The 23,544-nt window shown below is 49.4% G+C and overlaps 1 protein-coding gene across 11 annotated transcripts in view; it reads left to right on the forward strand.

Annotated features, from left to right (window-relative positions):
* Window positions 1-23,544, forward strand: part of LOC135916263 (uncharacterized) — a 303,600-nt gene that overhangs the window by 265,566 nt on the left and 14,490 nt on the right. For 10 of the 11 annotated variants that reach the window (XM_070520992.1, XM_070520999.1, XM_070521001.1 and 7 more), the window contains 2 exons: window positions 227-333; window positions 12,914-13,020. In XM_070520992.1, coding sequence (XP_070377093.1) covers window positions 227-333; window positions 12,914-13,020 — 214 coding nt within the window. The remainder of the gene's footprint in view (window positions 1-226; window positions 334-12,913; window positions 13,021-23,544) is intronic. The other variant, XM_070521000.1, reaches the window with a different exon arrangement.

Consider the following 23,544-nt stretch of genomic DNA (forward strand, 5'->3'; position numbering starts at 1 on the left):
CGCTTGCGTTCACTCTGCTCACTTGTTCGTTCCCTTTTATTCATTTCCTGGAGCCCAAAATATTTTCATTAGGGTTAGACAAGTGTTGTCAAAGAGGTTTCAATTTTGCTTTCGGGCGGTGCAGTTTCTGCGTGCGTATTGGTATCTATAAACAGGCGTGGGAGAGCAGAAAGAAAGTGTGCTTTTATGCGTGCGTTATTTGCAGGAGTTTATTTTTTTCTTCCAGCCTACACTTTCGTATGCACGAATGGGCCCATTTTCGGTACGGTGTCTTCGACGAATACGGTAAACGGGGAGACTCAATTTCCGGAGACCTACTTATCTGTGGGCACGGTGAGCTGCACAATTTTTTTTTGTGGAGTGTCTGCCATATTTTCCCTCCGCAACTCACTCTCGGAATTCGATAATAGCAACAATGAAGCGATGCAGTGTTCAGTGCGCTGGTTGCCTTTAATGTACGTTAATTCTACGAATTCGTTGCGTTATTCTTTGCTCCTGACCATACGACGCACCATGTTTATAGGCACATTTCACCCGTTACCAGTTGGAAAAATGACATGGCAAATCAGAGACATTTTCATATTTGCCTTCCTAAGAGCCCAAAATAAACTATTGTTCTATATACGCAATAATGACTCTAGCTCTTCTAAAATGGTGCCATGAGGTAATATTACACAGCTGCACCGTTTCTGCGGATTACGGAAAAAATTAGAGAACTTCATCTGGGATGCGCATAATCAGGTTATTCACAAAAGTTTGGTAGTCTGCACACATACTCGTTGCGCGTCCCTCTTAGGGACAACGCCACATGTGGACATTAAAATATCACGGCGAACGCCCGGGTGAATATAGAACGTGCGGCAGAGTGCGTGTATACCATTAGACATAATATTCCTGGACTGATGCACTAGTATGCGGCCTTATCCTGACCAATAATGACTGTCCATAGGCGAGAATTGGAGGTCACGCTGCCGAATGCTTCGGCGCATACGTTTTAGCATGTGTGCCTTCGTTGTTGCTCTTTAGTTACATTATCATTGCCCCCCGAAGCTATAGCGCAAAAAAGAAAGGCGTGTCAACCATACGTACATGCTATACTTGCTGCGAGTATATGTAAACAGTTGGCGTTCCGATCACCCAGAGAGAGGCGACGGGCGTGCATCGCCATTTGGGAGTCACCTCCACCGGCAGACGCGTGGTGGCAGTAGGAGTCTCCTTATTTTCGTTTCTGTCATGCTAGGAACATGTTTAGCATATATGATACGCCATGCAGTACGTCATAATACAATGCAGCAAACTCGCAACCAAAGCACAATGAACATCGCCGAACCCACATACATCCGCTGACGAAATCCTTGGCCGCCCCTTGAAGCGCCTTTCGCGTGTAGAGCGGAATAATAACTAATCATGAATAATAATAATTAGAGCACCTAACACCAATTACCTTTCCCAAATGCTGTCAATTCCAGGTCTCTTCATAGAAACTCGGGCACATTTCATACCGCGTTCTGGTGCCCTGTTCGTCCCGTCGGAAACAATATAGCCACCAATGAGCCAGCGTTCAATTGTGGTGCAAACGTTATGTGTACAAAACTTAGCCCATCTTCTTTATGGCCATAAACATTGGCAGCTATGCATTTCGTTAGCATGTCATCGTACGATGTTCTTATTGCACCCCAGCATCATCTGCCGCGTTTTGTTGCGGGAGAAACACCAAAACAACCCTGTGTATAGATATAAGTGTTCCCAGGTTGTGGGAATTATTCAGGAGACCCCCACATCGGCGTGCCTTATAATCAGATGGTGGCTTTTACGCGTAAAGTACCAAACCTAATTTAATTTTATTTACTGTGGAGAGGCTGGACTTGTTTATTAACTATTGAAAAGAACCTGGAAGGAGGTAATAACATCATCATCATCACTTTAAATCAACACCTAAAAGACAGATCTATATTATTAGACCCATCCAATTGAATTAAAGACGTATTAGTGTTTTCCCCTTCCTGGGGATGCCCGGATAATACGAAACTAAATACCACGTGACATGCCCGCTTGTGCGCCATGACAGCAGGGCTCCCAAGCGTTCCGCATATAAATGAGCATAGCATTTGCCCGGTTATGCTGCCGCTGTGCCTTCTTATCGCTATCATGAACCGCCACGAGGGAAGCACATCACTGGCGAAAATCTCATAGCCAACGCCTGCGTCACCGCCCTATCACCATTTAAGCGGTAGCACAACCTGCTGACTTCAGAAAATTGTCGAATATCGAACGGCCTATACCTCCTTTGGAATAGCGCCGGCAGCAAAAGACGAAGAAAAACGTAGTGCCAACCAATTGAATACGCTGAAGAAGGCAAGGCCGACGAACACGAGGCAAAAATGGGGGTTCTAATGATTCATTGGCTAAATTTTGATTACATCCGTGTACTCTGTATCTTTCCGTCTCCGCTTTCGTATTCAGTACTCACTCTTGTGATATCTTAATAGTATCGCATTTAACGCGCAGTTACGTCGGCGTTCTTTTGAATACGTTGACCTTGTCTTTGACACTGGCTGAGCCTTCTCTTGACAGAGAGGCCAGGGGGTAAAAATTGGAGACGGTGTGGTCTATGGTTGAATGTGGTTGATTTTCATCGTTTGGAGCTACTTACGGCCGTAACATTAATTTTACCTACTGTGGGACTGATTCTCTGTTCTCGTTGACACGGCTCCAACTGCCTGCCGGGCACCATCGCCTTGCGCAAGCGCTGTTTATTCCTAGAAAACCAGCTCCGTATTCCAAATGCGTACCATGCGGTATCTTTTACTCAGTACAACGCCATCTACGGCGGTGCACCCTTTGCAGGGGTAAAAGCACATTGCGATTAATTGAGGTGTCTGCGTATACAACGCGTATCTCGGTAAGCGCGAAACATTTTCCCTTTTTCTTACTTTTTTTCACCCAACTTCTAAGTGCTCTTCAAGTTCACAGAAATATCTCGTGTATCTAGTCGCGTTCATGGCCGCAGGCGCAAGCTTCATGGAAGCTTGCGCAGATGAGTCTTGTCTCTTCTTTCTTTTCTTCGCCTCAGTGCTCCCTTCAGTTGATAGTCGGCGTTCGTGTTGTCCACTTCTCTACTCTTGCATCCTCTCTGCACGCCTCACCTCTTTTTTGCATTATGAATCCTTACCAACTAGTTCAGCTTTCTGTCGTTCTAGGTGTCTCCCCCGTTCCACCTGTACCAGACGGTGACTACATCGTATCTCCTAATCCGGATGTCCTGCTCTCGCATAACGTCACTTTCCCTGACAATGTCGTTGCCATTTCGGACAACACGTCCGGCCATCCCCTCGTGAACTTTGGACTCTGTATACAAGTACTCTCGCGCGCAATATCCTTGGCGCAAATAACGCCAGCCAGAGACTACCACATTTCGGCTTTAACTTGTGACAGCTCCTCGTGTTCAAGTCCTGCTTCACTCTCTGTCCCTTCAGACTTGAATGCCCTAACAAAAACGATTGCTCCCGACCTTCCTCCCCAGCGTACTCAAGAACTACGTTGCCTCCTTGCCTCATACAGGGACATATTCGACCTAAGAGAATGCACTCTAGGACAAACATCTGTCGTAAATCATCGAATAAATACCAGTGATGCGAGCCCGATCCATCGGCGACCCTACCGCGTCTCGCCTACTCAGTGACATATCTTCCAGCACACGAAGTTGACAATATGCTTTCTCGAGATATCATCGAACTTTCTTGCAGCCCATGGGCATCCCCTGTTGTATTAGTTGAAAACAAGGACAACAGGTTGCGATTTTGCGTCGTATATCGACACCTCAACAAGGTAAGAAAGAAAGACGTCTATCCGCTACCACGCATTGACGATACCCTGGATTGCCTGCACGAAGCACAATATTTTTCGTCAATCAGGCTTTGCTCCGGCTACTGGAAAATTGCTTTCAATGAAATGGACCGCGGGAAGACAGCTTTTGTTACTCCCGATGGCCTGTACCAGTTCAAAGTGATGCCTTTCGGTTTATGTAATGCCCCAGCCACATTTGAACGAATGATGGACGCCCTCCTACACGGTTTCAAGTGGTCCATCTGCCTCTGTTGCCTGGATGACATGATCGTTTTTTCTCCGACTTTTGTGGCACACTTCTAGCGCCTGTCCACGATCCTATCTGTTTTCCGTATGACGGGGCTACAACTAAATTCGTCCAAGTGCCACTTCGGTCGTCGTAAACTTTCTGTGTTCGGGCATCTCGTCGATTCTTCTCGTGTACGCGTTGATCACAATAAAATACGGGCGGTCAAAGGCTTTCCCGTGCCAACATGTGCCAAGGATGTTCACAGCTTCTTGGGCCTTCGCTCCTACTTCCGTCGGTTTGTCCGAAAATTTGCGAACGTTGCGCGCCCTCACAATCAGCTCCTCAAGAAAGACGCTGCATTCATTTGAGGCCCTGAGCAAGCTGGTGCTTTAACCGAGCTGATTGGTCTACTTACGTCCCTGCCCATTCTCGCTCACATTGATGCGTCAGCTCCAACAGAAGTCCGTACCGATGCCAGTGGCCACGGTATTGGAGCTATCTCGGCACAGAAACTCTAAGGGCGAGAACGTGTTATTGCCTGCGCCAGCCGCCTTCTTTACTCTTCGGAGAGCAATTATTCTATCACCGAACGCGAGTGTCTGGCTCTCCTTTGTGTAGTTGGTAAATTCCGCCCCTATTTGTACGGCCGCCCATTCACAGTCATCACTGATCACCACGCTCTGTGTTGGCTTTCGTCCCTCCAAGATCCTTCAGGCCACCTTCGCCGCTGGGCTCTGCGCCTTCAAGAATACAACTGTTCAGTTGTATACAAGACCGGCCAGTTACATCAAGATGCGGACTGCTTATCGCGCCATCCTGTCGACCCTCCTGATGTTTTCTGCGGCCGGCATACCTGTCACCGTTCTCTCTCTGGCTGCTTCTCGTGACATTGGAGCCGCACAACGTCGGGACGCCTCCTTGCAACACCTTATTCAATGGCTCACTTCAACGACGACTGATCCTTCCCTTCGCATATTTGAGCATCTGCGTCAGACTTTTCTCGCACAGCTTCATGATGTACTGATTGCAGGTCGCCATGGTGTGTCACGGACTTATGACTGCGTTCGCCGGCGCTTCTTTTGGCCTGGTCTATACCGTAACGTCTGCGGTAATGTCGCTGCGTGTGATCATTGTCAACAACGCAGGAAGCCGACCACGCGCCCTGCTGGCCGCCTTCAACCACTTGACGCACCATCAGAACTATTCTTCCGTGTATGTGTTGAACTTCTAGGCCCTATTCTTGCGTCTGCTTCAGGAAACAAGTGGATTGCTGAAGCAACAGACTACGCCACCCGATATGCAATCACACGGGCTCTTCCGACAAGCTGTGCAACCGATGTCGCGTACTTCATCCTAGAAAACGTCATCTTTCACCACGGCACCCCTCGACAGCTCCTCACCGACCGAGGTCGCTACTTTCTTTCTGAAGTTTTCAACTTCCTACACATTCTGCACTCGTGCACGACTTGCTACTGCTTACCATCCCTAAACAAACGGTCTAACCGAGTGCCTTAACCGCACCCTTACTGACATGATGACCATGTATGTCCCCGATGACCATCGCGACTGGGACGTTACGCTGCCGTTCGCTACTTTCGCGTATAATTGGTCTCGCCAAGATACCGCAGGCTTCTCTCCATTCTTCCTATTGTTTGGCCACGACCCTACGTTACCTTTGGACGCCGTTCTGCCTGCTAGTCTGAATTCCACATCCGAGTAAGTCCTTGAAGCCATCCTCAAAGCACAAGAAGCACGCCATATTGACCGACGTCGACTTGTGGAGTAGCAGGACAACCAGAGGCGCTTATATGACGCCCGCCATCGTGACTTCCATTACACACCGGGCGCCCTGGTTCTTCTTTGGTCGCCGTCGCGACTCCTTGGCCTCTCGGAAAAGCTACTTTCACGCTACTCTGGCCCTTACCGTGTCTTGGGTCAAGTAACTGACGTCACGTACGAAATCACCCCTCTTGAGCCAACCGTGGCTCATCAATGCTCCGACGTGGTCCACGTCGCGCGTCTTATGTTGTATGATTCGCCCGCCTCCTAACCAGCACCGAGCCGGTGCTTCAGCCGCCGGGGGTCATGTGACACGCTGACGAAGATGTTTGAAGCCTTGTCGGAAGAAGAGGCTCTGGACTTCGCGCGCTGCCCACCATGCTGTCAGCTGCTGCAATTATTGTTTAATATCTTGTAAATATATGTGTGACTGTTTTAACCCCGTAAAAATATGTTTGATCTTGTCCTCCTCTGATATAGACATGTTCACCCGTTTGCAAAGGTAGCTCAATGTAGCTCGTGAAGTTCTCTCCGGCCTCTTGGGATCGTGTGCGCAAATGTTGTTGTGCACGAAGTTTTCGTACTGCTGGCCGACCAAAAACTTGGGTAAAGCTGGTCTTGAAGACCAACCACGCAGTGTGGTCGGCTTGATGGTTTAGAAACCATAGTTTAGCAACGTCCGTAAGATAGAATGTGACGTTTCACAACTTGGTAACATCGTCCCACTGGTTATGGGCACTCACTCGCTCATAAAAGGAGATCCAATCTTCAACGTCTTTGTCATCTGTGCCGGAGAAGATAGGGGGATTTCGCTGACGCAAGACACCGGCAAGGACCAAGGCGGCCGGCGCCGTTGGAGGTGTTGGAGGAGCGCATGCGTCGTCGGGCATGATGGGGGGTAGAGTGCGACTCATAATAGCACTGATAATAGAACGATGTGCCCCTGTGTCGATGAGTGCCGTGACAGGATATCCATCAACATCAACCTCAAGAAGGTTTTGGTTCGTGTTTAACGTGAGCAGAGGATTTGAGGGCAGTGTCGACAACGCAGCTTCACCTCAAGAAGCTGCAGTGCCTAGTTTTCCGGCTGGGCCCGGGAGGTGATAGGCGGCGAAGAGATGCGGCGGGGTTGGGGCGAACGGGACTGACGGCGTCGAGGTGAGGGCGAGCGGCTGTAGTGAAAATTCGGAGCAGGAACATCAGCGGTATTGGGTTCACGGCGGGTGGCATAGGGAACAGAAGGTCCAAAGGTGCGGGAGTAAGTGGCGGCGTATGTCCGAGGAGGCGCGGGCCATCGGTTGCGGCAGTGACGAGTGACGTGGCCGATGCGACAGCTGTGAAAGCAGATTGGCCTGTAAGGGTGCGATTCAAATGCACTCGGAGTTCCGTGGCGAGGACGGGGATCGCTGACCTCCACCAGAATGTTACGTGTAGAAAGACACAGACAAAAGAGGCTATTTACAGACTATTTAAGTAGACTGGAGCCAGAGCGCCAGACTGACATTCACTCGCGCCAACGGCACAGACCCACTTCGTCGTCGTCCTCACGGCGGCTCGTCTCTCGGGTATCTACCGATAATATCGTAATAATATTTACCAGGGTATTTAATTAAGCGGTCTCTACTCTTTGATTACGCAATGCCTCTATGACTGTTGGTATGTTTACTGAATCAAATGTTTTTGCGTAATCCATGAAAGCCATATAGAGAGGCTTATTGTACTCTGCGGATTTCTCGATTACCTGATTTATGACATGAATGTGATCCATTGTACAGTATCCCTTCCTGAAGCCAGTTCCCTCGGTTGACTAAAGTCCGGTGTTGCCCTTATTCAATAGGAGATTATTTTGGTAAATATTTCATATAATAATGGGAGTGAGATAATGTTCCGTTGATTTTTCAGTTCTTTAACGTCGCCCCTTTTTGTGGATTAGTATAATGAGTGCATTCATCCAGTTTTCTGGGACCCTTGCAGTCGGTAGGCACTTCCTATAGAGAGCCGCCAGTTATCTAGCATTATGTCTTCTCCATCTTTGATTAAAACGAGTGTTATGCCATCTTCTTCTGCCGCTTTTCCCTGCTTGATATCTTTCAAGGCCCTTCTGACCTCATATTTAGTTATAGGAGGAGTTTCTGTATCCTGTTTATTATTCTTTCGAATTGAGTACTCCCGAGTCCTCTGGGTAGTGTGCAGGTCAGTAGAGAAATCTGTGGCTGCTTTTATTACACATTCGAGATTGCTGATGATGTTATCCTGCTTATGTTTCAGTGCATACATCTTGGTTTGTCGTATGCCAAGTTTCCTTCTCACTGATTTTGGGCTGAGTCCTTTTTTTACGGCCTCTTCAGTCTTTCTCGCGTTACAATTGCGAATATCAATTGCGCACTTTCTTTCCGTGTAGTTTCTTTATTAGGTCCTGTGTTACATGGGAGAGCTTGCCTGCTGGATGCTTTGCCGCCATGCCTCCCACTTCAATTGCGGCATCTGAAGCCAGCCTCTTTACGGTTTCAATCATTACGTCTATGTCGTCGTCATCTCTCTGTTCTAAGGCTGCATATTTCTTTGCATGTACGAGCCTAAATTTGCCTGCATTTACCCTTGTTGCTTCTAAGTTGACCTCTTCCTTCTTGACCAATTTTACTGTTTCCCTGTTCAAAGTGAAATGAATCCTATGATCACTGCGCTTTACCCTGCCTATCACTTCTTCACCCTGCACTATGTTTGATCGGCAGAAAGTATGAAATCAATTTCATTTCTAGTTTCACTACTAGAGCTTTTCCAGGTCCAGTTTCTGTTGCTACGTTTCCTGAAAAGGGATGTTCATTATTCTCAGCTTATTTCTTTCTGTGAATTCTACCACCATCTCTACTCTAGCGTTCTGATCTACTTCCGCATCCTCGCGACTAGGCGTCGGAGCCTAGGCTTGTCCTGCGTTTAATCTATACCTCTTATTACCTCTCTTTACCTCTCGACTACAGCTACCCTCTCATTAATGCTGGAGGACTCGTCAATATTGCCTGCCATGTCCTTAAGGATAAGGAATCCTACCCCGTATTGGTTTTTATCACGGAGACCTCTGTAGAAGGGGATATGGCCGCTATTTAGCAATGTAAAGCCTCACCAGTTCTTCTAATCTCACTAAGGCCTTTAATATTCCAAATTACATCGGACAGTTCCTCAAAGGGTCCTGCTAACCTAGCGGCACTCGACACACTTCGGCTGTTAAGGGTTGACAGGGTCAGTTTTAAATGGCAGCCTGTCCCGACCCAAGCATTCTTAACACCTTCCGCTGCGTTACAGGTCTGACTGCCGCCTAGGTCAGGTGCTCTGCAGCTGCTGAGGAATGAGGGCCGTGGTTTTATTGTAGATATCGTGAGGGAGGTTGTGGCCGAATACCACACCAGGGAGGCCAATTGCTAATCTGCTGAAGGAGTGTCTTTGTTCAAGCTTAGTGGGCCTTCCCAATTTTGTTCATCATTATCGTCATCAGCCTGGTTACGGCCACTGCAGGGCAAAGGCCTCTCCCATATTTCTCCAACAACCCCGGTCATGTACTAATTGTGGCCATGCCGTCCCTGCAAACTTCTTAATCTCATCCGCCCACCTAACTTTCTGCCGCACCCTGCTACGCTTCCCTTCCCTTGGGATCCAGTCCGTAACCCTTAATGACCATCGGTTATCTTCCCTCCTCATTACATCTCCTGCCCATGCCCATTTCTTTTTCTTGATTTCAACTAAGATGTCATTAACTCGCGTTTGTTCCCTCACCCAATCTGCTCTTTTCTTATCCCTTAACGTTACACCTATCATTCTTCTTTCCATAGCTCGTTGTGTCGTCCTTAATTTGAGTAGTACCCTTTTCGTAAGCCTCCAGGTTTCTGCCCCGTAAGTGAGTACTGGTAAGACACAGCTATTATATACTTTTCTCTTGAGGGATAATGGCAACCTGCTGTTCATGATTTGGGAATGCCTGCCAAACGCACCCCAGCCCATTCTTATTCTTCTGATTATTTCCGTCTCATGATCCGTATCCGCCGTCAATACCTGTACTAAGTAGATGTATTCCCTTACGACTTCCAGTGTCTCGCTGCCTATTGTAAATTGCTGTTGTCTCCCGAGACTGTTAAGCATTACTTTAGTTTTCTGCAGATTAATTTTTAGACCTACTCGTCTACTTTGCCTCTCCAGGTCAGTGAGCATGCATTGCAATTGGTCCCCTGAGTTACTAAACAAGGCAATATCATCAGCGAATCGCAAGTTACTAAGGTATTCTCCATCAACTTTAATCCCCAATTCTTCCCAATCCAGGTCTCTGAATACCTCCTGTAAACACGCTGTGAATAGCATTGGAGATATCGTATCTCCCTGCCTGACGCCTTTCTTTATTGGGATTTTGTTGCTTGTTTTATGGAGGACTACGGTGGCTGTGGAGCCGCTATAGATATCTTCCAATATTTTTACATATGGCTCATCTACACCCTGATTCCGTAATGCCTCCATGACTGCTGGGGTTTCGACTGAATCAAACGCCTTCTCGTAATCAATGAAAGCTATATATAAGGGTTGGTTATATTCTGCACATTTCTCTATCACTTGATTGATAGTGTGAATATGGTCTATTGTTGAGTAGCCTTTACGGAATCCTGCCTGGTCCTTTGGTTGACAGAAGTCTAAGGTGTGCCTGATTCTATTTGCAATTACCTTAGTAAATACTTTGTAGGCAACGGACAGTAAGCTGATCGGTCTATAATTTTGTTACACCTGCATTAGTGTAGCCCCCCTCACTCTCGGCATCTTTCGCGGGTGTCAGGCGTCACTACAAGCCTGCAGATGTAGTGCACTGAAGAATGTCAAATGCAGATACACCATCGCACAAAAAAAAGCGGGGGTGGGTATTTGAACTTTTGGCTGCACCAACAGAGCATTCGACATAGCTCGGCAAGATAGTCACGCAGGCGGCTACTCTACCTTGCCGCCAAAAAGTACGGCCGACATACTCTTACTTGCCTAAGTGATCGGCTGATTTTTCTGCGCTTTACGGGTTTTGCGGTTTTGCGTGCTTGCGGGTCATAGGTTACACTATATAGTGTCAATTCTCCGTGGTCCTCACCTCTTGTTTTCCGAATCTCACGCATGCACGCAGTTTTGAACGCGCCTAAGTACACGATATATTTTCGCTGAATTCGAAGAGCAGTGAACCCCTGTGTGCAAAAATAAAAAGGAAAAAAGTTTTCCCCGCTTACCGAGAGGCACTGAGTCGCTATGATCCGCTCGTCGCGTCTGCTTGTCCCTTGGCGTACGAAAACTAGCGCCCCCGGGTAGCTATTCAGAATGGTGAGTCGTGGCGCTTGTCGATACCGCTCTAAATCTCGCACAAAGCAGGTGACCTTGACCGCTCTCAATGGTGTCTTCAGCCTTTGTACAGCTTTGAACAGCGGTAATGAGAGGGAGGAAAGGGGGGTGGTAGCTGACCCCGTAGTTTTCTGGGAACGCTGTGGGCTTAAACGCGATGGATTTGGGAATTGTATGCCTCATTTACCCTACAGTGGTGTCTTCTTCGAGTCAAACATGGTTTGAACAATTCGCGCTTGCAAGCAATTCACAGCTCTGCTACCTGCGCGGTCGCAATAGAATCTTCGGGAATTCAAACGAAAATAAGGCAGAAAGGATAACTGCAGATGTAGAGGAAAGGAATGGACGCATGTACGATCGTTCTGACGTGCTGAAAATATGTGTGTTAACTTTACAGCTAGGTGTTGTTGCTACTTGCTCTCCCTTATTCTTTGCGTGAATACTGTATACAAGAACTTTCCTGTTATTTTTCTGTGTTCTTGTTGTGCGGAAATTTCGCATCCTAAAAAAAAGCCCGTTTTTGCATCTGCCACCATTCAAGTGACACTCTGTGCCGCTGACTTTGCACAACCAGGGAAAACATGGAGAATGCGGGAGATGGAAACTTAATACGATGAGCTAAGCAATAACAAGGTGAAAGCAGAAGCCAGCGTTTCGGCTGGTTGACGCGTCTTTGTCAAGGCACATATAGGCTCATCGTACATGTATTGCATGAATCCCTCCCTGAGGTGTAGTGAAGGTTCGTATAAGTCACCTTGCTAGATTATGTGATCACAGGGGAAGTAACGCTCTGATGTGAATGAGATGAGTCGTTAAGAGCAACACAATGTGTGCATGATAAAGTAAAAAGAGAGGTAAAAAAAAACGCCGAGCCCATAGCACAAAAGAATATTCCCGGCCATGTCTACGGTTAAAAGCGAAATTTCAACGGGTGCCATATAGCGGATTGATCTCTAGTGGTATCCACAGCTTACGCTTGCGTTTCCTCTGCTTACTTATTCGTTCCCTGTTATTCTTCATTTCCTGGAGCCCTAAATATTTTCATTAAAGTTAAACAAGTGTTGTCAGAGACGTTTCATTTATTCTTTAGGGTGGTGCAGTTTCTGTGTACGTATTGCTATTTATGAACATGCGTCGGTGAGCAAAAAAAGAAGTGTACTTTGATGCGTGCGTTGATTGCACGACTTTATTTTTTCTTCCATCTTACACTTTCGTATACATGAATGGTCACATTTCCGTTATGGTGTGTTTTACGAGTACGGTAAACGGAGAGACTCAATTTCCGGACGCCTACTCCTCGGGATGCACAAGTGAGCAGCACAACTTCTTTTTGTGGAGTGTCGGCGATATTTTCCATCCGCCACTCGCTCTCAGAATTCTATATTAGCACCACTGGAGCGATGCAGTGTTGGACGCGCTGGTTGCCATAAATGTGCGCGTCTTCAACTCAATCATTGCGTTATTCTTTGCTCACGACCATACGAAGCACCACGTTTATAGGTACATTTTAGTGCCTATATTTCAGTGCCATTTCAGCCCTAAATATTTTCTTTAAAGTTAGACAAGTGTTGTCAAAGAGGTTTCAATTTTCTTTCTGGTGGTATAGTTTCTGTGTACGTATTGCTATTTATACAGATGCGTCGGAGAGCAGAAAAAAAGTGTACTTTTATGCGTGCGTTGATTGCATGACTTTGTTTTTTCTTCCAGCCTGCACTTTCGTATGCATGAATGGGCCCGTTTCCGCTACGGCGTGTTTTACGAGTACGGAAAACGGGGAGACTCAATTTCCGGAGACCTATTCCTCGGGGGTCATGGTGAGCAGCACAACTTCTTTTTGTAGAGTGTCCGCGATATTTTCTATCGGCAACTAACTCTCGGAATTCTGCAATAGCAACACTGGAAGGATGCATTGTTCGGTGCGTTCGTTGCCCTAAATGTGCGCGTCTTCTACTCATTCATTGTGTTATTATTTGCTCCCGATCCTACTGACACGTGTATTTATATTTATCGGGCGACCAGGTTTCACCGCCTAACAAATCTTATCGCACAGCGCGGGACGCGCTTGCATGTATCCGAAGTTTCTGGAAAGTTATCGATGCTTCTATCCGCAGTCTGTTGTTGCCGAATCTTGTGTTATCTGATTTATCCGCCTGACGCGAATGATGTAGAGCTTTATGGAAGGCACGCGGGTCCCAAAGATTAGTCTGGAACATTCGACGATTGTGTATAAAAGCCGACGCGCTTGAACCGCTGACCAGATTTTCGACGATCGCCGACCGTATTCGCCGCTATCGTTGTGCTATAAGTGTAGCCTGTTTTGTAGGCACAGGTTCGCCCAATAAAAGTTAGTTTTGTCTATCACAGTATTGCTACTGTGTTCTTAACGTCACCGCCACGTGACATCTGGTGGAGGTGCTTTTGGTCCATGTACCGGACGCCCTCGACAAGCCGTGATCCAAGCCCGGAACGCAAAGACAACACCAACGCAGTCCCGGACCATCGAGCAAGCCGCCGTCTTCAACAACGGCCCCCGGAACACGGACTTTTGCCTGAGACGACCAGAAAGATTGCCCCAAGTCCACCCCAATGGCAGCCCCGGCATCGCCCATCGTGCTACAGCAGCCCAGAGAGCCTCCGACGTTCCGTGGTTCAACTTTCGAGGACCCGGAAGGCTGGCTTGAGACGTACGAGAGAGTCGCTACGTTTAACAACTGGAACAGCGACGACAAACTGCGATATGTCTTCTTCGCATTGGAAGACGTGGCCAGGACGTGGTTCGAGAACCGAGAAGCCACCCTAACGACCTGGGAACTTTTCCGAAGCGGCTTCCTGCAGACATTCGCAAGCGTCGTACGCCGAGAACGAGCCCAAGCACTGTTGGAAACCCGGGGGTGCAGCTACCTAATGAGACGACCGCGATCTACACGGAAGAAATGAGCCGTCTCTTCCGCCACGCCGACCCTGAAATGCCCGAGGAGAAGAAAGTCCGCCTGCTGATGCGTGGTGTGAAGGAGGAACTTTTTGCCGGAATGGTACGAAGCCCACCGCAGACCGTCGACGAGTTTCTTCACGAGGCCACCAGCATCGAGAAGACACTCGAGATGCGAAACCGGCAATTCGACCGCCGCACGACCTCGACAAACTACGCCGGAGTTCAGTCACTGGCCGCCGACGACCTACGCGAGACTATCCGAGCTGTCGTGCGGGAGGAGCTACAAAAGCTGTTCCCATCATCACAGCCTCAAGTGGCTTCGATTGCCGACGCCGTGCGTGAGGAACTCCAACAACAACTTGGAATAGCCCCTGAATCGCCGCAGCGTGAGCCGCAAGCGATGACCTACGCCGCCGTCGCACGCCGTCAAGGACCTCCTCCGCGACCGCGCCAGGGCCCTGTCACGCCACACTTTCGTTGTCCGCCGCCGCCGCCGCCAGCACGACCACCCGTCGCCCAGCGCACCTACGCGAGGAAGACGGACATCTGGCGTGCTCCTGACCACCGCCCGCTCTTCGACCACTGCGGACAAGCGGGTCACGTCTACCGACGATGTCCGTACCGGGAGATTGGACTGCGAGGTTTCGCCGTCAACGCGCCGCGTCCACAGCTTGGCGAGCGCCCACGTGACATCGCCGATTACCTCGCCGCTACTCAGTGGAGCCCTCGACGGCCGTCCCGTTCGCCATCACCAGGCCGCTACCTGTCGCCGCAGCGCCGACCATACACTGGCCCAGCCCGGGGCCGGTCAGCGAGCCCATATCCGGAAAGCTAAAAGCAGCAACCGATGGAGGTGCGGTTGCTGTTCGTCGAACTGACGAAGTTCCTCCGCCGCCGACGAAGACGATGACGAAACGATCTCGACGACATAACAAAGACACGCCGCCGTCCCGACGAAGTCAGGAAGGCAAGACTACACCGACGAACGACGACTTGACGACGCGACGTTCCAACTTCAGTTCAACACGACGCAGCCGTGATCCGACGCCACGACCTAACTGCAACGCCAGACAAAGAACCACCGACCTCGACGTGCTTCTCGACGGCCACGCAGTCACTGCCTTAGTCGACACAGGGGCTGATTACTCCGTAATGAGTGGACACATCGCCGCCCAGTTGAAGAAGGTTAAGACTGCATGGGAGGGCCCCCAAATTTGGACTGCTGGAGGACACCTCATTACGCCGACTGGAATCTGCACGGCAAGAATTACCGTTCATGACCGGACTTACCCTGCCACCTTCGTTATCCTCCAACAATGTTCACGAGACGTCATTCTCGGCATGGACTTCCTGAATCAACATGGCGCAGTCATCGACCTGAAGTCGAAATCGATAACGCTGTCACAAGATCAAGCGATACCGCCGGAGAGCTGTCGTAGTCACCACGCCTTGAGTGTGGTTAAGATCAAGTGAGCATCCCGCCGCGCTCCAGCATTTTTATTTCCGTCGGCACTGAAACACCCGCTGACGTAGAAGGAGTCATCGAGGGCGACCAACATCTACTGCTCGACCGTGAAATTTGCGTCGCAAGAGGGGTCGCTCGACTCCACGGAGGGCAAGTGGAAGTTATGCTAACCAACTTCAGCCAAGAGTTCATGCACATCAACAAGGGCATGACAATCGCATACATCGAGGAAATTGCGGAAACCAGCAATGCCTTTGTCCTCTCGGATTCAGCCGCATCTACCCCGATGAGAATTGTCCCCGAACTAGACTTCGACGTGAATCCAAGTCTTCCTATGAGTAAGCAGCAACAGATCAGAAGTCTTCTCCGACGATACAAAGACGGCTTTTCGACGTCATCGAGGATTCGACAAACACCAGTTGCAAATCTTCGCATAATAACCGAAGAGAGCGCTCGACCACTCCGCCAGAGCCCTTACCGAGTTTCGACGCGAGAACGTGAAGCTATTAGGCAACAAGTCGACGAAACGCTGCGCGACGACATCATCCAGCCGTCGAAAAGCCCGTGAGCCTCTCCTGTAGTCCTGGTAAAGAAAAAGGACGGACACCTACGCTTCTGCGTCGATTATCGTCGACTGAACAAGATCACGAAGAAGGATGTGTACCCCCTTCCACGGATAGACGACGCATTGGATCGGCTCTGCAACGCTAAATACTTCTCGTCGATGGACCTCAAGTCTGGCTACTGGCAAATAGAAGTCGACGAGAGAGATCGCGAAAAGACTGCCTTCATCACGCGAGACGGCCTCTACGAGTTCAAGGTCATGCCATTCGGACTTTGCTCGGCGCCTGCAACGTTTCAGCGCGTCATGGACACGGTGGTAGCAGGATTGAAGTGGCAGACCTGCCTCGTTTACTTGGATGACGTCGTCGTCTTCGCCGGAAATTTGGACGATCACCTCAAGCGGCTTGCGACAGTACTAGAAGCCATCAAGTCGTCAGGGCTTTCTTTGAAGCCGGAAAAATTCCGCTTCGCTTACGATGAGCTTCTGTTCCTAGGCCACGTAATCAGCAAATCTGGTGTCCGTCCAGACCCGCAAAAGACAGCTGCAATCGCACAGTTCCCACAACCCATCAACAAGAAGGCAGTGCGTAGATTCCTTGGCATGTGTGCCTACTACAGGCGCTTTGTCAAGGACTTTTCACGCATCGCCGAGCCGTTGACACGTCTAACTAAATGTGATGTGGAGTTCAAGCGGGAAACGCCGCAGGCCGACGCATTTGAAGAACTCAAACGACGCATGCAGTCGCCGCCGGTACTTGCGCACTTCGACGAGTACGCCGATACAGAAATCCATACTGACGCCAGTAGCCTAGGCCTCGGTGCCGTTCTAGTCCAGAGGAGAAACGGAGTCGAACAGGTGATACCTTACGCTAGCCGGTCGCTGTCAAAAGCGGAAGGCAACTATTCTACGACCGAAAAGGAATGCCTCGCCATCGTTTGGGCTACAGCTAAATTTCGCTCTTATCTTTCTGGCAGGCCATTCAAAGTCGTCAGTGACCATCACGCCTTGTGTTGGCTAGCGAATATAAAGGATCCTTCAGGACGACTCGCGCGGTGGAGCCTCAGACTACAAGAATACGACATCTCTGTCACCTACAGGTCCGGACGAAAACACTCCGATGCCGATTGCCTATCACGCGCCCCCATTGACCCGCCGCCGCAAGACGACGAGAATGACGACGCCTTCCTCGGAATGATAAGCTCGGAAGACTTCGCTGCACAGCAACGGGCAGACGCGGAGCTAAAAGGCCTCGTCGAATATTTGGAAGGGCACACCGACGTTGTCCCCAGAACATTTAAGCGCGGATTATCTTCCTTCACGCTTCAAAACAATCTACTCGTGAAGAAGAACTTCTCCCTAGTCCGCGCCAACTACCTTCTTGTTGTCCCGTCAGGACTTCGTCCAGAAGTATTGCACGCCCTACATGACGATCCGACCGCTGGACACCTAAGATTTTCCCGGACACTATCAAGGATACAAGAAAAGTATTATTGGCCGCACCTGACCGCCGACGCCGCCCGTTATGTCAGAACATGCCGAGACTGTCAGCGACGCAAGACACCGCCGACAAGGCCAGCCGGATTACTACAGCCAATCGAGCCTCCTTGCCGACCATTCCAGCAGATCGGGATGGACTTGTTGGGACCCTTTCCGACGTCAACAACCGGAAATAAGTGGATCGTCGTGGCGACGGACTACCTCACCCGCTTCGCTGAAACTAAAGCACTGCCGAAAGGTAGCGCAGCCGAAGTGGCGAAATTCTTTGTCGAAAACAACCTGCTGCGACATGGTGCCCCAGAAGTCCTCATCACCGACAGAGGAACGGCCTCTACAGCGGAGCTCACCCAAGCCATTCTGAAATACAGTCAGACAACCCACAGGAGGACAACGGCCTACCACCCGCAGACGAATGGTCTTACGGAGCGGCTGAATAAGACCCTCGCCGACATGCTAGCGATGTACGTGGACGTCGAACACAAGACGTGGGATGCCGTCCTGCCGTACGTGACATTTGCTTACAACACGGCGGTGCAAGAAACAACACGGATCACGCCGTTTAAGCTGGTTTACGGCAGGAATCCGACGACGACGCTCGACGCCATGCTGCCCCACGTCACTGACGAGGAAAATCTCGACGTCGCTAGCTATCTCCAGCGCGCCGAAGAAGCCCGACAGCTCGCCCGCCTGCGGATCAAGAACCAGCAGAGGACCGACAGCCAACACTACAACCTCCGACGACGCTTTGTCGAGTACCAGCCCGGTGACGGTGTTTGGGTTTGGACCCCTATACGCCGACGCGGACTGAGCGAGAAGCTTTTGCGTCGCTATTTTGGACCGTACAAGATCATCCGACATATTGGTGCACTGGACTACGAGGTCGTGCCAGACGGCATTTCGCTATCACAGCGGCGCCGCTCACGACCTGAAATTGTCCACGTTGTGCGGCTCAAGCCATACCACCAGCGTTGACGAACTTTGGGACTTTGCGTAACTGACCTTTGGACTTTATTTCTTTTCGTTGTTTTGTTACTTATGTTTAATAAGTGTCCCTTTGTGTTTCGCTCTCTTTGTAGCATCGGGACGATGCTTTTTAAGAGGGGGGTATTGACACGTGTATTTATATTTATCGGGCGACCAGGTTTCACCGCCTAACAAATCTTATCGCACAGCGCGGGACGCGCTTGCATGTATCCGAAGTTTAAGTTATCGATGCTTCTATCCGCAGTCTGTTGTTGCCGAACCTTGTGTTATCTGATTTATTCGCCTGACGCGAATGATGTAGAACTTTATGGAAGGCACGCGGGTCCCAACGATTAGTCTGGAACATTCGACGATTGTGTATAAAAGCCGACGCGCTTGAACCGCTGATCAGATTTTCGACGATCGCCGACCGTGTTCGCCTCTATCGTTGTGCTATAAGTGTAGCCTGTTTTGTGGGCACAGGTTCGCCCAACAAAAGTTAGTTTTGTCTATTGGTACGCCCACACTAGCGACAAAAACGCGCGCGACACGCCGCACGCGGCAAGCGACCGCGCGGCAGACGCGTGCTGGCAAGTCCACAGTCGCGTTTTGCGGCACGCGGCAGCGTCCCGTGGAGTCCCGCGTTGTCTCGTTCCATTCGATATTTCTCGCGACAACGCGCTCTCCGTTCTGCTCATTTCGTCTTCCATCGGAAGTGTCTGTGTTTTTTTGCGCCACTGCCGGCCACGCTCAGGCATGTCGGATACGGACGAGGAGCTACTGGTGACTGTGAACACTATAATACTTGTTTGTTCTTGTGCGACGCCGACGTGCCAGACAGCGGACGAGAAAGTTTTGAGTGCGGTACAGGGACACTGAGGGCAAGGCGCGCACTCTGCTTCCCCACCTTCACCAATTACTCACCTGTCATGCCAAACTGCTGTCCATAATGTGCCAGCGGTTGGCGCGCAGCTCCTTGTCCGACGCTCGATTTATCATAGGGGTACGCATATCCGCGAACGGTTTCCAAAAACGCCTCCATTGCGAGGCGAATTCTTCGTCGACGCCTCAGTGGCGGTGTGGTAAGGCTTAACAAAAACAGCCCCCTTGACTGGAAATGGCCTCTGAGATTTTACGGCGCGCGTGTCACTGTTCAGTCTCAGAGCCCATAGATTATGATTCTTTGCTTATGCGACAGGTGGCGCCACAACAGCGCGGCTCGTAAAGCGGCTCGCTTCTGATTGGTGGACGTTTCGCGTCTGCCGCGAAAAATGGGTCTCGCACCCATTCGCGCGTTTGCCGCGCGTTGCTGCCGCTTTTCGTGAATCTTGCCGCGCGCGACAGCGCCGCTCGCCGCGCGCGTTGTGTCGCGCGCGTTTTTGTCGCTAGTGTGGACGTACCATATCACAGTATTGCTACTGTGTTCCTAACGTCAACACCACGTGACACTACTATGCACCACGTTTGCGGGCACACTTAACTCACGACAATGCGGAAAAATGACATGGCAAATTGGAGACAATATTGTCGCAGCCAATTAGGAGACGGGAAAGTCGGCGTAGAGGACGTGTAAAAGCACTTTTATGAGAGGAGTCAACGCGACGTCGTTGTCGTCTCTGTTTTTCCACTCGCGCGCCACTTCAGCGTCATTCTCATCGCCTGGCACATACCCAAATCTACAAATCTTACTAAGGCTTACAATATCGCAAACAACGTCTGATCGTTCCTCAAAGCGTCCTGCTAAGCAACTCTGCTCGGGAGAGTTTGACTGTTCGATGTTGACTGGGTCAGCTTCCACTGACAGCATGTCCGGACCCAGAAATTCTTAGCACCCTCTGTTGCGTTAGAGGTCTGCCCGCCGCCTTGGTCAGATGCTCCGGTGCTGCTGGGGACTAAGGCCATGTTTTAATTGTAGATATCGTCAGAGAGGCTGCGGTCGAATACTACACCAGGGAGGACAATTCCTGATCTCTTGAGGGAGTGTCGGTGTTCAATATTAGTGGACCTTCCTTATATGGTTGTACCTGGATTAGTATAGCCCCCTCGCTCTCGGAATGTTTTGCTGTTGTCAGGCGTCAGTCCAAGCTTGCAGATGTTGTGCACTGGAGAATATCAAATGGAGATACACCATCGTAAAAAATGACAAAAAACACGGGGGAGAGGGGGTGGATTTGAACTTCCGACTACCGCGACAGGGCATTCGGCATAGCTGAATACGATAAACCCGCAGGCAGCTAGGCTACCTTGTGGCCGAAAGGCGTGGCCCACATGCCCCTACGCGCCTAAGAGATCCGCTGATTTGCCTGCTCTTTGGCACTTTTGCGGTTTTGCGGGATTGCGGGTAATAGGATGCAGGATATAGTGTCAATTCTTCGTGGTCCTAGTCTCTGGTCTCCCGAATCTGACGCTTGCACGTGGTCTTGAACGAGCCCAGGTACACGATATATTTTCGTTGAATTTGAACTCCACTTAACACTTGTGTGTAAAAATAAAATGGGGAAAGTTTTCAGCGCTTACCGAGAGGCGCCGAGTCGCTATGATCCGCTCGTCGCGTCTGCTTGTACCTTGGCACCCGAAAACTAGCGCTTCCTGGTAGCTATTCAGTATGGTGAGTGGTGCCGCCGTATCAATACCGCTCTGAGTTTCGCGCAAAGCAGGCGACCTTGACCGCTCCAATAGTGTCTTCAGCCTTGCTACAGCTTTGGACAGCAGTTAAACTAGAGGTAATGAGAACTCGGTAGTAAGAACTCGACTTAGCCTAGACCTGAGAAGGGAACGGAAGAAACTGGTACATAAGAAGCCGATCAATGAGTTAGCGGTAAGAGGGAAAATAGAGGAATTCCAGATCAAGCTACAGAACAGGTATTTGGCTTTAACTCAGGAAGAGGACCTTAGTGTTGAAGCAATGAACGACAATCTTGTGGGCATCCTTAAGGAGTGTGCAATGGAAGTCGGTGGCAACTCCGTTAGACAGGATACCAGTAAACTATCACAGGAGACGAAAGATCTGATCAAGAAACGCTAATGTATGAAAGCCTCTAACCCTAGAGCTAGAATAGAACTGGCAGAACTTTCGAAGTTAATCAACAAGCGTAAGACAGCTGAAATCAGGAAGTATAATATGGATAGAATTGAACATGCTCTCAGGAACGGAGGAAGCCTAAAAACAGTGAAGAAGAAACTAGGAATAGGCAAGAATCAGATGTATGCGTTAAGAGACAAAGCCGGCAATATCATAACTAATATGGATGAGATAGTTCAAGTGGCTGAGGAGTTCTATAGAGATTTATACAGTACCAGTGGCACCCACGACGATAATGGAAGAGAAAGTAGTCTAGAAAAATTCGAAATCCCACAAGTAATGCCGGAAGAAGTAAAGAAAGCCTTGGGATATAGGCAAAGGAGGAAGGCAGCTGGGAAGGATCAGGTAACAGCAGATTTGTTGAAGGATGGTGGGCAGATTGTTCTAGAGAAACTGGCCACCCTGTATACGCAATGGCTCATAACGTCGAGCGTACCGGAATATTGGAAAAACGCTAGCATAATCCTAATCCATAAGAAAGGGGACGCCAAAGACTTGAAAAATTATAGACCGATCAGCTTACTGTCCGTTGCCTACAAACTATTTACTAAGGGAATCGCAAATAGAATCAGGGACACCTTAGACTTTTGTCAAGCAATGGACCAGGTAGGATTCCGTAAAGGCTACTCAACAATAGATCATATTCACACTATCAATCAGGTGAAAGAGAAATGTGCGGAATATAACCAACCCTTATATATAGGTTTCATTGATTACGAGAAAGCATTTGATTCTGTCGAAACCTCAGCAGTCATGGAGGCATTACGGAATCAGGGTGTAGACGAGCCGTATGTAAAATACTGAAAGATATCTATAGCGGCTCCACAGCCACCGTAGTCCTCCATAAAGAAAGTAACAAAATCCCAATAAAGAAAGGCGTCAGACAGGGAGATACGATCTCTCCAATGCTATTCACAGCGTGTTTACAGGAGGTATTCAGAGACCTGGATTGGGAAGAATTGGGGATAAAAGTTGATGGAGAATACCTTAGTAACTTGCGATTCGCTGATGATATTGCCTTGCTTAGTAACTCAGGGGACCAATTGCAATGCATGCTTACTGACCTGGAGAGGCAAAGCAGAAGAGTGGGTTTTAAAATTAATCTCCAGAAAACTAAAGTAATGTTTAACAGTCTCGGACGAGAACAGCAATTTACAATAGGCAGAGAGGCACTGGAAGTAGTAAAGGAATACATCTACTTAGGGCAGGTAGTGACGGCAGATCCGGATCATGAGACAGAAATAATCAAAAGAATAAGAAGGGGCTGGGGTGCGTTTGGCAGGCATTCTCAGATCATGAACAGCAGGTTGCCATTATCCCTCAAGAGGAAAGTGTATAATAGCTGCGTCTTACCAGTAGTCACCTACGGTGCACAAACCTGGCGGCTTACGAAAAGGGTTCTACTCAAGTTGAGGACGACGCAACGAGCTATGGAAAGAAGAATGATAGGTGTAACGTTAAGGGATAAGAAAAGAGCAGATTGAGTGAGGGAACAAACGCGAGTTAATGACATCTTAGTTGAAATCAAGAAAAAGAAATGGGCATGGGCAGGACATGTAATGAGGAGGGAGGATAACCGATGGTCATTAAGGGTTACGGACTGGATCCCAAGGCAAGGGAAGTGTAGCAGGGGGCGGCAGAAAGTTAGGTGGGCGGATGAGATTAAGAAGTTTGCAGGGACGGCATGGCCACAATTAGTACATGACCGGGGTTGTTGGAGAATTATGGGAGAGGCCTTTGCCCTGCAGTGGGCGTAACCAGGCTGATGATGAATGAGACGAAGTAAATGGCACTGCGCGGGGGGGGGGGGGGGGGGGGCAGGTTGAATGACCCC

The sequence above is a fragment of the Dermacentor albipictus genome, chromosome 6 (genome assembly GCF_038994185.2).
Source record: "Dermacentor albipictus isolate Rhodes 1998 colony chromosome 6, USDA_Dalb.pri_finalv2, whole genome shotgun sequence".
Taxonomy (NCBI): Eukaryota; Metazoa; Arthropoda; class Arachnida; order Ixodida; family Ixodidae; genus Dermacentor; species Dermacentor albipictus.